Here is a 15998-nt window from a genome sequence, read left to right on the forward strand (position 1 = left end):
GCGAGCGAAGGAGGGAGGAGGTAGGGAGACGGGGAGGGTGGGAGGGAGGAGGAAAAATAAAGAGGAGAGAGCGGAGCAGGGCTGAACAATAGAGACTGGCAGACGGGCGAGGAGGAGAGCCAGCTGCCGCTGCTGGGGCACAGCGGGCTCCCAGGCAGCCCGGTCCCCGGCTCCGGGCCCCGGGCCCGGCCAGACAGCAGGCGGCCAGCGCCCTGGGAAAGGGGTATCATGGGGGAGCCGGCGGCAGGCGCCCCCAGCCCGCCTCGCGCCTCAGCCTGAGGGAGGCTCGGCGTCCTCTGCCCCAGCCCCGCCGCCCAAGCGCCTGCCCTCGAAGCCCCGCGGCCGCCGGCTCCGCGGCTGCGGCCGCTGCGCCCCGCGCCCTCGCCCCCCGGGCGCCGGGCAGCCTTCGGCCCCGGGCTTCGCCGGCTCCCGGCTGCCCTCGGACGCCCTCCCCCAGTCATGAACCCCCCGGAGGGAGCAGCGGAGGAAGGAGGAGCAGCCGACTCAGACGTGGACGCCTTCTTCCGGACAGGTAAGCTGGGCAGGGCGCGGGGGCGGGGGGCGAAGGCGGCTGCCTTGGACGCGGCGTCTCCGACAAGTTTGGGGAAGAAGGGCTGCTGCCGGGGCGAGCGTGCTGGGGGGCAGTCCCCCCTCGTCGTCGGGGCTGGAGTTGCCGAGATTCTCGTTGTTCCGGCAGTGCCGACTGCGGCGCGGGGAGGGCGTGGGGGCTGGGAGCGCAGCGCCCCTCGGCGTTCCCCTCAGTTGTCGAGTCTGTGTCGGGGAGGCGGGAGGCGGTCCCCTCGGGCCGCCTTCTCCCGGAGCGCGGGGCTGGGACGACGCTGGATCACTTTGCGGCGCACCGCTCCGGCTACCAGCGTCCCCGGCCCCTCCCGCGGGCCCCCTCCCCGCGCCTGTCAGCGGGGCTCCCGCCGCCGGGGTCAGGAGCCCGGAGAGGGACGCTGCGCGGGGACCGCGGGCGGACCGGAGCGGGCGGACGGGATGCGGGACCCGCGGACGCGCAGGCTGCGGGCGGACGGGAGCGATCGCGCCGAGTGCGCGTGGGGAGCCAGCGCCTCGGACTTGAGAGGCAGACCCGGCTCGGAGGCCGGCGGGGGCTTGGGACCTCCTCATTGTCCTCTGCTCCTCCAGTTCTGGGAATGGATGAGCTTTTCGTAAGGATCGCTCATTCCTGGAAGTGCGAGTTAGCGTCCCTCTCACACACGCCCACCAAGTCTTTGCCTGCCTGTGGCGTGTAGCGCCCTGAGATGTCTTTCTAGCTCTTCGCGCCGCTGTCGTTTCCGTGCCCCGGGTCTGCAGCTCCTCCTGTTCCCTGGATACGCAGTCCCTTCCCCCGAGCCGGCACCGACCACCCTCATCTTCCACCACCTGTGGCCCTGTTAATCCGACTGCAGAGGATTCCCCCTTTCCCTTGTACCTGTGGCTTCCACCAGCTTCCTATCTGGAGCTCCCCATCTCCCACGGCTGGAACCATTTTGTCTGGATCTTTGTCCCAACGAGTCTAATAAGTTATGGTGGCCCGGTGCATCTGGTCTCCCTTTCAGAAATTTGGATTAGAGGACGTGAATTGGTGGGGTCAGGGGTCACGTTGGCTCTGGAGGGTCTCTGCACATCCATCTGTTTTCTAACCCCATTGCCCTGCCCTGGAGGTCATCTCCAGGGAAGGGGGTGGATGCTTTGTTGGAGAGACTTGTGGCTTTGGAAGTCAAGATTTGGTTGGTCCATATGTTCATTGACTAGTTGATGTGGAGAGGAAAAAGCTGGAGGACGGGAGCTGATGCCAGGGCCTGGGGAAATCAGAGGGAGCGGGTCATCCTATACTGCTTCCCAGGTTCAACCTTACCTCCCTCTCTCCCTCCCTTCCTCCTTTCCCCCAGACATGGATTCTCTATGGTACACATTCACATCTTATCTCTCTCTCTCTCTCACACACACACAAACAGCCCAGCAGCACCCTAAGCATAGATTCTAAAGAGGTGCCTGGCCTGACCTGAGTTTATAACCTGGAATCTAGGGAAAAGGTTCTGGAGGCTAAGTGATATCCAGAAATGCCAGGAGGGTCCAGCTGACACACTTTGCCTTCCAGCTGGGGTCTGCATTTTCTTAGCTGGGGGTGTGTGGCAGGTAGAATCTTAAAAAATCTCCAGCCTTCCCACTTTCCCTTTTTGGACCCCAGTTTCATCTTTTGGCACTCATTCTTCTTTCCCCTTTTCTACTATCCACTAAGAGTAAAATTTAAATGTCTTACCACAAACATTAGGTCTTGTTCTTTTCTGTCCCCCAGGCCTCTGGAGCAGAGCTCAGTTTCTGGAGCTTGCTTATTTCTGACAATGAATTCACAGTGTTAATGGTGTTAATGGCCTATAATGGTCCAATGTGTTACTTTCCTGAGGACCTTTCAAAACACAAGGTGTAGCTTTTACATTGTCTAGCCCTGCCTCAAATCACAGAGTAAATAGGGGACTGGAGTCAGTCTCCTGAGGAACTCCTGTGTTGGGATATTCTCCTTCCTCCTTGGGCAGCCCAGTTGAAGGGAGGGGGCTAAGTCTGATGTGCACTTAGAATCAGAGAAAGGCTAAGTCCTTGATGCATAAGTCTGGGAATGACTGAAGACCTGTAATGAGTTGCAAGAGAAGATAAAGCTGGGACCATCACCTACCCTACGTGGCCCTCTATACTCTGTTCCCTGATTCTCACTTTAGTTCTAGTCTCTAGACTAGGTTTTTGCTGGGGATTCTTAAGCCTAGAAAAGCCATGTTTCTGAACCTTCCCCCTTCTGATTCTCCATCTCTATGGAACATAGCATTATACCTGGTAGGCTGCATAGATTATAAATTTATTCAACTGAACAGTTGAGAAATCTTCAAACAAATGTTCAAAGTCTCTAGCACCAGGGTCACCTGCTTCTTTCTGATGGGAAATTTTGCATGCATGAAGACCAGGCTGGTGATTGCTTTGTCAAACCCTTAGCACACTGTGCCTCTAATTAGGCATGTTTCAAATAGTTCTGTCATTTTGGTTCCTTACTGGTTCTTTTGACCAATTGATTAAACTAGATTCTTATAGATTCTCTTGACCAATTGATTAAAATAGATTCTTATAGATTCCCTAAATTGTATTTCCCTGCAATGAACATGGACACAGACCTCTGACCCCCACTCAGCATACTCCCACTGTTCTTGTAGAGTAGATCGGTAGATTCCAAATTGGCTTCTCTGTTCCAAGACTGAGAAAGTGTGTTACAATAATTGTATTGATCATGGTTATAAGGCTGAAGAAAGGAGACATGGGAACTTAGAACTGGGAATAGAAACCAATTGGCCAATGAACAAGAACTTTTCAATCTCTACTAGAATTACTCTGCTGTCCAGGGTGCTATGTAACACAAAAGAAATATTCAAAGTGGTCTCTGTCCTCAAAGAACTTGTAGAATAAAGTTGACAGTTACTGTTCAGTTAGAGATTAGTTAATTTTTGAGTGTTATGATGCTGTAAGTTTAAATGATGATAGAATTACAGGGGATGTGAACCTTGAAGGGGGAGTGGAGAGTGAGCAAATGTACACGGGGTGGTGGTGTGGTGGTGGGGGATTGCGGCCTTGAGGACCCTAGGCTGACAGAGGGGAAAGTGTATGTTGGTGAGGAAAGGGAAATAGGATTAGATAAGTAGGGTGCGGCCAACAGGGAGTGTTTTGAAAGCCCAAGAGAGGAGTTTGGATTTGTCTCAGGGCCAGCAGGGAGTCATTATGGATTTTTGGGCAAGGGCACATGATGAAGAAAGTGGTGTTTGAAAAGGTTAATCTGGGGATAATACAATTGATGAAGTGGAGAAGAGGAAAGAACAATGGAATCTAGGGAGACGCGAAGGTGAGCCAGAGCTGAGGGGGCGGGGTCTAGTCTGAGTTGGTGGCAGAAAGGATGCGGAGTCAGGTATAAATATGGGCATTTATTGACACATTAGTTACAGGAGGAGAGTCTGAGACATTTTTAGAGGTATAAATATGGGGCGGGGTCTAGTCTGAGCTGGTGGCAGAAAGGATGCGGAGTCAGGTATAAATATGGGCATTTATTGACACATTAGTTACAGGAAGAGAGTCTGAGACATTTTTAGAGCATTTATTGACACATTAGTTACAGGAGGAGAGAAAAATGAAGCCCACGAGGAAACTGAAGTAGCTGAAGGGGTCCAGAGGACTGACAGTGTCCAACTCACTGATGTGGGCTGGTTGAAGAAAGGAGCTGGTTTTGCTGGGCAGATAATGATGTTCTCTTTGGACATGAAAAATTGGGGGCATCTGAGGGACATCCAGGTGGAGTTGTTTTGTTAGGAGTTGGAAATGTGGGACTCAAGACAGGAGCATGGGCAGGAAGTTAGGGCTAGTGATGATGATTTGGAAGGCTGCATGCAGCTGAAGCTTTGTGAAGGCATCAGTTCTCAGAAAGAGGGAGAAGAGGAAGGGCTAAAGTTAGATTTGGGGGTAGAAATGCTTATTGTAGAAGTGGCAGCAAAGGAGACTTGTTCCTGGAGACCCCAGGGAGTCAGTGTGGGCTCTGATGTGATGACAGGCTGTAGAAGGGTTGAGCTGGAGGGGTTCTGGGGGCAAGATAAAAGAAGGCCCCTGCATGCCCTGGGAGCACAGGTTTAGAAGAGGCATTCAGAGGAGGGATTTGAGGTGGTGAGTGGGATTCAGCTACTTGCAGAATTTATCAGTAAAAGGAGAAAGAGATGTGTGCTTAGGAATAAGGGACATTAGTATCAAGAAAAGGAATTTTTGTTTTTTTTGTCAGTCATAACAGGTTTAGAGGTGGCAAGGAGAGAGCTTGGGTAGAGGAGAAACTGAAGAGGCTAGAATGGTTGTTGAGTTAGATACCTGAGAGGTGAGATAAGAGTACATGTCCTTGTTAGGACATGTCCTAAAAGAAAGAGCTTAGTTCTTGTTCATTGGCCAATTGGTTTCTATTCCCAGTTGTGAGACTCAGACTAGGCCCCTCCCCCTCAGCTCTGGATCACCTTCACATCTCTTTAAGATGCAAAGGAAAAATATTAAGAAGATAAATGAAAGAGACTGATGTGGAGTCATTATCTACCTCTACCTTTCTGTTGAGCTTTGGTTCTCTGAATTCAGACATTTTCAACTGAAGTGTTTGCTGTTACTTGGGCTTCAGCCAATCTCAGACTCAACTCTGTATGTCTTTCCAACTCCTCAAACTTGCTCCTTCCTTAATTCTATAAGTGGCATCTTCACGCTCCCAGTCATGATATTTAAAACCTTGTTGTCTGTGAGGAATCTCTCTCCTCTAACAAACTGTGTTGGATTATCTTTCATAGTTAGCCCTTGCTGTTCATCCTCAGGGCCCCTCCCCTGGCCAGGCCCTGTCATGCCTCTCACAGACTCCTTTCTTGGCCCTCTTTTGCATCCTCTGGCACCTGCTCTCTTATCCCCACTCCAGATTGCACCTGTAGGCAGATTACATTTCCTAAAGCACTACATTCATTATATCACTACCTGGTGTTTGAACCATCACTGACTAATACATTTAAGGTCAAGTCTATACTTCATAGCTCAGCTCCAACCAGGCTGCTCTCCTTACTGTCCAGAGATGCCTCAATTTACATTTTCTTGTATCATCCATCCCTCTACCACCTTCTAAATTCGACTCATTCTTTAGGACTTGAGCCCCACCTTCTTCTGGGAGCTTTCACAGCTCCTAATGTCGTAACAACTAGCTCTCTAAATTACTCACTCATTTCTCATACTCATTTTCTCACTTCTTCAGTGGTATTATGTTATTATTTGCCCTTTCATATATGTAGGGCTTGAGGGCTCATCTCTTGTATTGAAGGTATTTGTTTGTTGCAGGTAAGAAAAGAGATCTTTTAAATTTTAAAACTTGTGAATCATCAGAAAACATCTTCCCACAATATAAGTAGTTATTGAATCTAGGTGATGTTCTTCACTGTATGAGCTCTTACACTTTTCAGACAAATTGAAACTATTGTCTCTAGATTATAGGGAAGGGGGATTTTTAAAAAAAATTATTATTACTTTTTATTGTTTGGGATTCATTGAGGGTACAAAGAATTAGGTTACACTGATTGCATTTGTTAGATAAAGTCCTTCTTATAGTTGTGTCCCGTCCCCAGGAGGTGTGCCACACACCGTGACCCCCATTCCTTTCTCTCTTTCCCTCTCCCCACTTGCTCATTCCCCATCCCACCCCTTGTATTAGCTCATCTACTGCCTTTGATATTAGACTAGAGTACATCTGCTTTGCTTCTCTATTCTTGTGATGCTTTACTAAGAAGAACGTGTTCCACCTCCATCCAGGTTAATACAAAAGATGTAAAGTTGTCATCTTTTTTAGTGGCTGAATAGTATTCCATGGTATACATATACCACAGCTTGTTAATCCATTCCTGGGTTGGTGGGCATTGAGGCTGTTTCCACATTTTGGCGATTATAAATTGAGCTGCGATAAACAGTCTAGAGCAAATGTCCTTCTTTTTCTTCAGGGTAGATGCCTAGTAATGGGATTGCAGGATCAAATAGGAGGTCTAATTTGAGTTCTTTGAGGATTCTCCATACTTCCTTCCAAAAAGTTTGTATTAGTTTGCAGTCCCACCAGCAGAGGGAAGGGATATTTTTAAATAACCTATGTTTGTGCGTAATTCTTTGAGTATTATCATCAGCAGTCTGTATTGCCAGGCACCTAAAAAGCAAATGGTCTCTTACTTCCTGAGCTTTCTTTTGCAGCAAAGGAAAAATGTCTCTTTTTGACATTATGCTTGGTGATCCAGAATGTAAACATGATACTTTGATCAGTGATTATTGCCTTTTCTTGATTTTTCTCCACTTTCACCCATCATGACTGTTTGGCTTTTGACTATTTTTTTTCAGGAAGTTCTGCAGAAATATTGAGAGGACTTTCTGGACTACTCTGGAGAGGGATATTGTCAATATTTCTAATATTGTATTTATAGAGATTATTTGTATTATTAATATATTTTAGAACATATCAGTGATACCCAGGTTCACTTCTGTAAGATTTGGGAGGCTTTGCTTCCTTCTTGTGTCACAATCATCAATAACTCTTACTGGTACTTTCTGTCCAATTGTATTTGATAATCCTTTGAGAAACGAAAGGAGGTATTGGAATAAGCTGAAGCTACCGAGATAAATTTGGTGAGAAGTAAGAAAAATCTTCCTGACTGTAAATTTCAGTAAAACTCTAGAATAGGTGAGCTAGGAGTTCTTTTTAGGTATTGGAGAATGAACACTTTTACTTTTTAAATTTATTTTATTTATTTATTTTTTGAGACAGAATCTCATTATGTCGCCCCCGGTAGAGTGCTGTGGTGTCACAACTCACAACAACCTCAAACTCCTGGGCTCAAGCGATTCTCTTGCCTTAGCCTCCCAAGTATCTGGGACTACAGGCACCTGCCAGAACACCCAACTATTTTTTTCTTGTTGTTGCAATTGTCATTGTTGTTTAGCAGGCCGAGGCCAGGCTGGACCCAATCAGCCTCTGTGCGTGTGGCTGGTGCTGTAACCATTGTGCCACGGGCACCGAGCCCATTTTTACTTTTCATAGTTCTTTCTGGTTCTAGTATTTGACAATTTACTTCTGGAGGTAGAGAGTATGATATAGCCCTGTGGTTTTCAACCTGGGGCAGTTTTGCCCTCCAGGGAATATTTGGCAATGTATGGAGACATTTTTTGGTTGCCACTGCATGGGGAAGGGTTTGCTACTGGCATCTAGTGGGTAGAGCTCAGTGGTGCTGCTGAACATTTCACAATGCACAGAACAACCAAGAATTACCCAGCCCCAATAATGCAGAGGTAGAGAAACCTTGTATAATCAGAGGATCATGGCCTTTGATCAGGTAAGTTCAGCACTAACTAGGGGTAGGATCTTAGGTAAACTAATTTCTCCTATCCCCAGTCTTTTGAAAAATTGGACTACAGCTTGTTTCACAGTTTGAGAGGGTTAAGTTAGAAAAAAATACATGTATGAAGCATCTAGCAGTCTTTGACACACAGTAGGAGCATGAGAAATCCTAGTTAGCCCTGTTTTTTTAATTATTAAGTGAATGTGATGATTCAGAGGGTTGAGGGGCTCTCTGGAAAGGCTGCTGGGCAGAGTTTTACGTGGGAGGGGAGAGTGTGCCAGAGCAGCAACATGATGGAGTGCAAGAAGCCTCTGTATGGAGTCAGGAGGCCAGGCTCAGCTCTTTTGTATTCATTCATTTAATTATTTGTTTGAAAAATATTTATTGAGTGCCTATTACAGTCATGTATTGTGCTATGGAATTATATAAAACCCTTCAAAGAAAGAATATGCAGCAGGAAAGGAAATGGATGTAAATATACTCCCTCAGGGAACAGTTGGATTTAAGGGGTCAGCAGGGGACACAGAGTCTATGAGGAGGATGAGAAGGTCAGAAGGTAAATACTCCCTTTTGCTCTCTGCTATATGAATGACTTCACAAGTCACTTTAACATTTACGTATGATGAAGATAATAGTCTCCTGCCCCCCTTCCCTTATAAAGCTGTTGAGAGACTCAAATAAGATACTGTATGTGAAAGGTCTTTCTGAGTTGTACAATGCTATCCAAATATATGTAGATAGTTCCTTCTAAATCGAACATTCTATTACTCTAAGTGCCTCGTCTGACAAGTATTATCTTGTTTAATCTGACCTCTGTGGGACCTTTCCAGTCCAGGAAGAGATGCAGTCCTTCTCATTTTGGCTTCCTGAGGGGGCCGAATGGGGCACCTTCTTACAGCAGGTCAGGGCACTCCTGTTCTCTCTTCCTTTGCAAAAGTATAAAAGTGCCAGCACCCCAACCCCTGTCCAGGCACTGGGCCACGTAGCTCCATGCCGTCTTGAGGAGCATCTTGCTTTCTGCTGAGTCTCAGGTGGGTTCAGGGAATCAGTCCCTTCCTGCCTCTTCTCTGTCTGTGTGGAGTTCAGACTCCTCCTGCTACTCCTTTGTGCACAAGTGACTGGCAGCAAAATAACTAGGAAATGACTGACAGCCACAGAGCTGTTGGATCAATAGAGCTGCTTGAAATCCTGTCTGCCTAGGAGTGAGGGAACAGAAAGAATCAGCTGGGAGGACAGAGGAATTAATTCAGGGACATAAAGCATAAACTGTAAAGAATAGCAGAGAAGAAGCAAAGAATAGCTTTGTTTCTACTCCATCTGCCTCATGGCATTATTAGAAGGGAGCTGGACACTGGCTCCAGAATGAGGGATGAAATGTAACAGTATGAAAAGTGGCAGATGAGCTGTGCACTTATGGAAGTGCACATGTCTCCTCGAGCTGGGACATGAGGGATGGGGAGGATTTGGACGAGGAAGACAAAAAGCATTGTGTTCTTAGTTAAAACAGCATTGGAAAGAGGTGTGAACATTCATGGCATATTTAGGGGCAGTAAATTGTCCAGTTTAGGTGACTCAGAGGAAGCAGATGGAGATCAGTGGGAGATGAGACTCAGAAAGGTGGGGGATCAGGTTTGTTGATTACTTTGTTTATCAAACATTTTCTGGGCTCCTAGATCATGAAGGCTTTGAATGGAAGGCCAGTGAGTTTGGTCTTTCTGTAGTTGGCTTTGGGGAGCCATTAAAAGTAGCATGATCAGGAAGCCCTGTGAAGTGCCCTGGCAGCCCTATGAAGTGCCCATTGGAGTGGGGGGTGGGGGACTGCTGGCCAGGACAGATTAGGAGACCACTGTTGACAGTTAGGATGGTCTGAATGGGAGATTCTACAGTAGGAATGGAGAGGAGGAGATGGATATGAAGGACCTTATGGAGATAGAGTCCATAGGAGCTGGCAACTTGGATGTAGAGATGTCAAAAAAGAGATAGGGATCTCAGATTACTTCAAAATTTAGAGGATGGAGGAGCACTTAATGAAAATCAGGAGTTGGGAAGAGGAGGAGCAGTGGTAGGGAGGTGGGAGGAGAGGGAGGATTCAGAGAACTTTGGGACATGTTGCATTTGAGGTGTCAGTGAAATAGCTAAGGGAGGTGTGGATTCAGTAGGTGGATAATGAAAAGAATCTGGAGCTTTGGAGGGAGGCCAGAGCCAGAAACATAGATTTAGGAGCTATCTGAAAGATATCTGGCAGTAGCTATCAGAATAAATAAAATAATAAATGAAAAACATACCAGACCTAAGGGCTGATGGCCCAGGACAGAACTGTAGATTTGAGGGTAGGGCTGGAAGAGAACTAGGAGACAGCAATGCATGGAGAAAAACAGCTGGTCAGCTGGGTCTAATGCTGCTGGGGGTTGAGGGACATGGAACTGAGCAGACACCATTGGTTATGGAGATCATTGGTAACCTTTGAAATAACTTTTTCAATCGTGTAGGGGAGGTGGAATTCAAATTCCTAAGGGAATAAGGAGAGAGTGGATGGGGAGGAAGTGGTGGGAGTGCATATAGATGACTCTTTGGAAAGGTTTGGCTGTGAAGGGAAGGTTAAAAATAGTAAGGTAGTTGGAGATGGGAGCAGAGTTGAGGGGAGGCTTTTTTTAGGTAAAGAAGATATGTGAATACCTGGGGGTGGGGACAGGGAGAAGGCAGACATGAAGAACAGAATGATTATTTAGAAAAGAAGAGAGCAGTTAATAAAGGAGGGTCCCTGGAGGGGTGGATCTCTGGTTAGCTGAGGTGTCAGCCTTGGGACAGAGGATGCTTCTTTCCTGATGACCAGGGAAGGCAGACCTCAGTGATGTAGCTGGCTGGCAAGGACCTGAGGACACAATGTACTTTACTGATAGCTTCAGTAGAGAGAACATCATTTGGTTGGAAGACTCAGGGGCTACTGGTGCCATGCTTGGGGAGGGTAGTGCAAGGTGAAGGCAACTGTGAGATGGGTGGTGTGGATTGGTGTGGCCCTAGTAGGCCCTTGGGCAGAGAAGATGGGAAGCAAAGCTTGGAGATCCAAAGTTAGCAATCCCTTTAGAAGTGCTAGTGGGACTGCTGTAGGCTGCAATGGGGTCTGCAGAATTACCTCCTACAGAATATAAGTCAGAAAGGCAAGTGAAGGAGGCAGTAAGTGAGGAGAGGAGAGAGGAGGACTCACGCAAGAAGGCAGGCTCTTGGGGAGGGGTTCATGCCCGGCAATCAAGGTACCATATCTACAAGGATGGGATCTGCTCATAGAGTTCCAGTTTCCTTAATGTCTTTAGATGTCCTGTAAGAAAATGGAAGCAGAGTAGGGATCTTGGAAGAGCCTCTGAGCTCTTAGTCTCCATAAAGAGGGAGGAAAGAGGTCACACTCAAGAGGAAAGAGGCCACACTCTTTTTGTGTGCCCCAAAGCATCCTCTCCACCCCTCACTTTGGGGCAAACCCAAGAATTATCATCAAGTGAAAAGTGTCATTTTATCAAATGCTTCCCAGGGCCTCACACAACTTTCTACTAGGAGAAGGGGAGTAGGAGGCTGGGGCTGCTGCTACCAAAGAATGGGCTGTGGGGGACTGGGCTTATGTGCCCTAGAGCAGAAGGAGGCAGGACTTTCCTTAGATGTAGACCAGTCTCAGAATCACAGAATTTTGAGGCAGAATAGGAACTTACTATCTGTGTGACTTTGTATAAGTTATAATCTCTCTGAGCTTTAGTTTATTTATCTATAAAATGAGTAAAAACATCCTTGCCTGTCAGATTTGCTTGGTATTTGTTGATACAATGACAGTTATGTTCATATTGTAAATATAATAAGAAAAATAAAAAAAGTAATAGAAATTGGATTATATTACTAGTAACAAAACATGGTTACGTATAATAGCAGTATGACTGTATTACACATAACATATTTCTAGTTAGATGAATCCCTTTATTTTCTAAATCTGGAAAATTATGATAATTCAATAGGCTCTTTCCTTTTCTCCCTCCCTTCCTCTCTTCCTTTCCTTTTAAAAATTTATCTTGATAACATTTCCAAGACAGGTAAGGATATGATTTTTAAACTTGCAGTTACAATTATTCCAGGACATGACGGCAAAGACTAAGGATGTGGCTAAAACCTCCACCTATTATACTCTTATCCTGCAGTCCCAGGACAATGGCATCTATTGGGAGAGGCACAGTGCTGAGCTGGCAGCTGGACAGTGGGCCTTGAAGGGGACCTGGGAGACTGGCAGATGGTTAATTGGATGTGACAAAAGGGGGCTAGGAGGTGGGGTCTGAGACTCCTAGGGGATTCCTGTCTCTAACTATTTACTGTCCTGGAAAGGAGGTGGTAAGGAAAGGGAGGAGTTGGGCAATAGGAATAGTTGGGGAAAAGATTGGCAGGACTCCATTGTCCAGAGTGTGGAAATAGAAGGACAGAGCACCATTGGGAAGAATGTCACATCTTTAAGTCAGAGGGAAGGTGCAAGATTTTAAATGTCTTCTCTGTACCCCAGTGCACTGACACAAAATGTGCTCAGATACTTGGATATAAAGAGATGTTTAACCCAATATTGGAACAGTACAATTTTCTAGTCAGTCTTCGTGATCCTGACCATGGAGTTTTGACAGTTAAATATTACTTTTGATGGGAACTGGGCAAATAATCAATTTAGCAGAGTACTATATTTTGGTGAGCAAATCTCTTCATTTATTCTTACACTCATTCATTCAAGTGTCAAATACCAGTTGTTCATTTACTAAGTACCAGGTACTGGGAGTACATAGACAGGTTATCATAGAAACAATCTTTTCCACAAGCAGGGTAACAGTCTAGTAGGGTTGCCCAACACAGGAACAGATTATTGCAGTATAGTATAATAAAGAGGATTGCACACCATACAATAAAGATATAGAGGAAGGATCAACAGGCTCACCTGCATGAGTGTGAGTGGAATTCATTGAAGAGGGGGTGAAAATGAAGACAGTGAGTATAAACCACTATTCAAGAAGTTTGGTCATAAAAGTAAGATAATAAATGGTAATCCAAGGACATTTTGGGGGTATTGTTAGTGTTCTGCTTTTTGATCATAGGTGTGTTCTGTTTGTGAAATTTCAGAGCGTTGTAGACTTATGTGTGCAATTTTATTCATGCATATTATTCTTCCATAAATTTTAAAAAGTTATCAAGTCCAGTGAAGGTTTTTTTTTTTTCTCAGAGAGAGGAAATGCTTTGAGTGTTTAAAGGTCTCAGGAGGAGATCCTGGTAGAAGCCCAAAGTGTTAGAAGGTGGCGTATGTATGGACAGAGAACAAGGGTGGGTGCCAGCTTCCTGAAAAGTGAGAATAAGGGCTGGGCACAGTGGCTCACGCCTATAATCCTGCACTCTGAGAGGCCAAGGCGAGTGGATTGTTTGAATTCAGGAGTTTGAGACCAGCCTGAGCAAGCGTGCACACCGTCTCTACTAAAAATAGAAAAACTGGGGCACAAGGATTGCTTGAACCCAGGAATTCAAGGTTGCTGTGAGCTATGATGCCTACCTAGGGTGATAGTGAGACTGTCTTAAAAAATAAACAAACAAATGAACAAACAAACAAAAACAGTGAGAAAAGGATGAGATTCCTAGACAAAGAGGTTATCTCTGGAGAATGGATGATCACCTCTTCTGGGGGGCAGAAAAAGACCAGGTGGTAGTCAGGTCAAATGCTAGAGCTCTTATTAAGATAACCTGAGTCTTCTCAGGGAATGAGAGCCAAGGTCATCTGCAAGCACTTAGAGATGCTGGGAACCTGAGAAAAGAGACAGACTGGATCTATTCTCTAGAGCAGTGGTTCTCAACCTTCCTAATGCCGTGATGTATTTTCATTGTTACAAAGGGGTTACAACCCATAGGTTGAGAACTGATGCTCTAGAGAATGAGTGAGAACTACATAAAAGAATAATCTGTCCCATTGAGTTCAGAGTAGGCTAGATATGCTGGGTTCTGCATCTTGCCCAGCCCTGGAGCCTCTGGAGTGGGGATAAAAACTGTGAACTCTTAAGCTTTTGGGTAGTGACTAGCGTAAGATGTCTGGGGTGGAGATGAGATGTGTACTAGACTTGTTTGGACTTTGCTTCTTCCTAAAACTTTATTAAACATTGGTGGTTCTAAGGCCTTTTGGAAGCCCTATCTTGGAAAATGTTTGTGTCTGGTTTCTTCAAGTAGGCTATATACCCCTTTTGCTTTGGACTTGTCTATATTCTTTTTGATACCAAGTATAGCACCTTGCTTGATTAGTGTTTGATGGCCTGATTTTTTTTTAAGAGCTACTTATTGGTCTGTAAACCATTTGGGAGTTTTATAATGAAACACTGTACTAAGGAAATGAATCATTTTATATGGACAAACAATTCTGCCTTAAACAACAATATCTATAAAGTCAACATTGACTGTGAAATATGTTAAGTTTGGATTAATTAGACAGGACTTCTTTTATCACTTGCTTATGAATATTCACATATTTGGTAGGCACTAGAAAAGTAAATAAATAGGAAAGTTCAAACTTGCACATGGATCAACTAATCAATATTGAATGAGCGTCTGCCATGTGCTTAGTATTATGCTAGATACTAAGAGGGCTGCTGAACATGTGTAGCACATGGTCCTTGTCTTGAAGAGTTTATGATTTTGTTGGATTAGGAAAAAATGGTCAATTGGAGATCAATCAGAAGGGGAGTTCATTCATTCATTGATTCATTTAATATGTATTTATTGTCTGTAGCAGTGGTTCTCAACCTTCCTAATGCTGCAGCCCTTTAATACAGTGCCAGTGGGTCGTGACCTACAAGTTGAGAACCGCTGGTCTACAGGGTAAAAGATAATTTAAATAAGTTACACGAAAATATCATTTAGAGAGATTCAGTTTTGTTTATACCTTCATAGAACATTTATTTTTTTATACTGGTTTTTTTTATTATAAAGCATTATTATAATGCTGTCTCACCATAGAGCATTTGAGAAATATGATGAAGTATAAAGGATAGAAAAGCCACTGTACTCCTATCACCAAGAGAGAACCCCTGTTTGCTAATTTGAGTTATTTCCTTCTGGTCTTTTTTCATGTGTGTATTCTCTTCCTTGATCCATTATTTGTTTTTGATTATTGAATTAAGTTGAAAAACAAATTGGAGGAGGGTAGATTTCTTCATAAATCAAGCCATTTCCCCCCCAACTAACTTAGATATGTGATACACTAGTATAGGTATATCTGTTGAGCAAAGTAAGACATTCGCCAACCAATTGACCTTTATATGGGGGGTAATATAAGAAGACAGATGGTTATTTTGAAAGGTAAAGGCATTGACATTTACTCTTTATTTATATTTATTTCATATTTATATTTTATATTATATATAATATAAATATTTATATTATATTTATAATTATTTATTACAAAATAATTTGTAAAATTATTTACAGAAACAAAAGTATAGGATATACAAGTATAGTCAAAGTGGATATTCTTTCTGTCTCCTCCTTCCTGATGTTGAGATAAATTGAACAGATGAATGTACCCATATTACAATGTTTATACAAGGGCATAGCTTTCTTATTTTATTTAACAAAAAGAGGATCGTGCTATACCTGTTATTCTGCAACTTGCTTTTACCACTGTATAATCATGGACATTTTTCCATGTCAGGACATAAAGTTCTACCTCGTTTGTTTTAAGAGTTGTGTTACATTCTATTGTGTGCATGTGTCATTCTAATGATAGACATATAATCTATTTTTTTCTGTGGGCCAGTGTTTGTTCTGGGACATTATTTCATCCAAAGAGTAGCAAGAAAGGCCACTCATTTTTTTGAACCTTTTCAAAGGTGACTGTAGGACAATTGTAGGTTCGGTATGTTTTCTCTGCCTTTATCATCAGAAGAGAGGGAGGACAGCCAGTTCCCGTTCTTTTTTTTTTTTTTTTTTTGTAGAGACAGAGTTTCACTGTACCGCCCTCCGGTAGAGTGCCGTGGCGTCACACAGCTCACAGCAACCTCTAACTCTTGGGCTTATGTGATTCTCTTGCCTCAGCCTCCTGAGCAG

At 44.7% G+C, this 15998-nt stretch overlaps 1 protein-coding gene across 17 annotated transcripts in view; it reads left to right on the forward strand.

Moving 5' to 3' along the window:
- Window positions 1-87: 87 nt before the first annotated feature.
- The window catches only part of KALRN (kalirin RhoGEF kinase), a 744321-nt gene continuing 728410 nt past the window's right edge, over window positions 88-15998 (forward strand). For 12 of the 17 annotated variants that reach the window (XR_008374862.1, XM_053564435.1, XM_053564444.1 and 9 more), the window contains exon 1: window positions 445-532. Coding sequence is in view for 16 of the 17 variants with exons in the window: in XM_053564435.1 (XP_053420410.1) it covers window positions 460-532 (73 nt within the window). In the remaining variant the exon portion in view is untranslated. Of the gene's footprint in view, window positions 533-15998 lie in introns of all 17 variants that reach the window. The other 5 variants (XM_053564450.1, XM_053564452.1, XM_053564454.1 and 2 more) reach the window with 3 other exon arrangements.

The sequence above is a fragment of the Nycticebus coucang genome, chromosome 16, assembly GCF_027406575.1.
Source record: "Nycticebus coucang isolate mNycCou1 chromosome 16, mNycCou1.pri, whole genome shotgun sequence".
Lineage (NCBI taxonomy): Eukaryota > Metazoa > Chordata > Mammalia > Primates > Lorisidae > Nycticebus > Nycticebus coucang.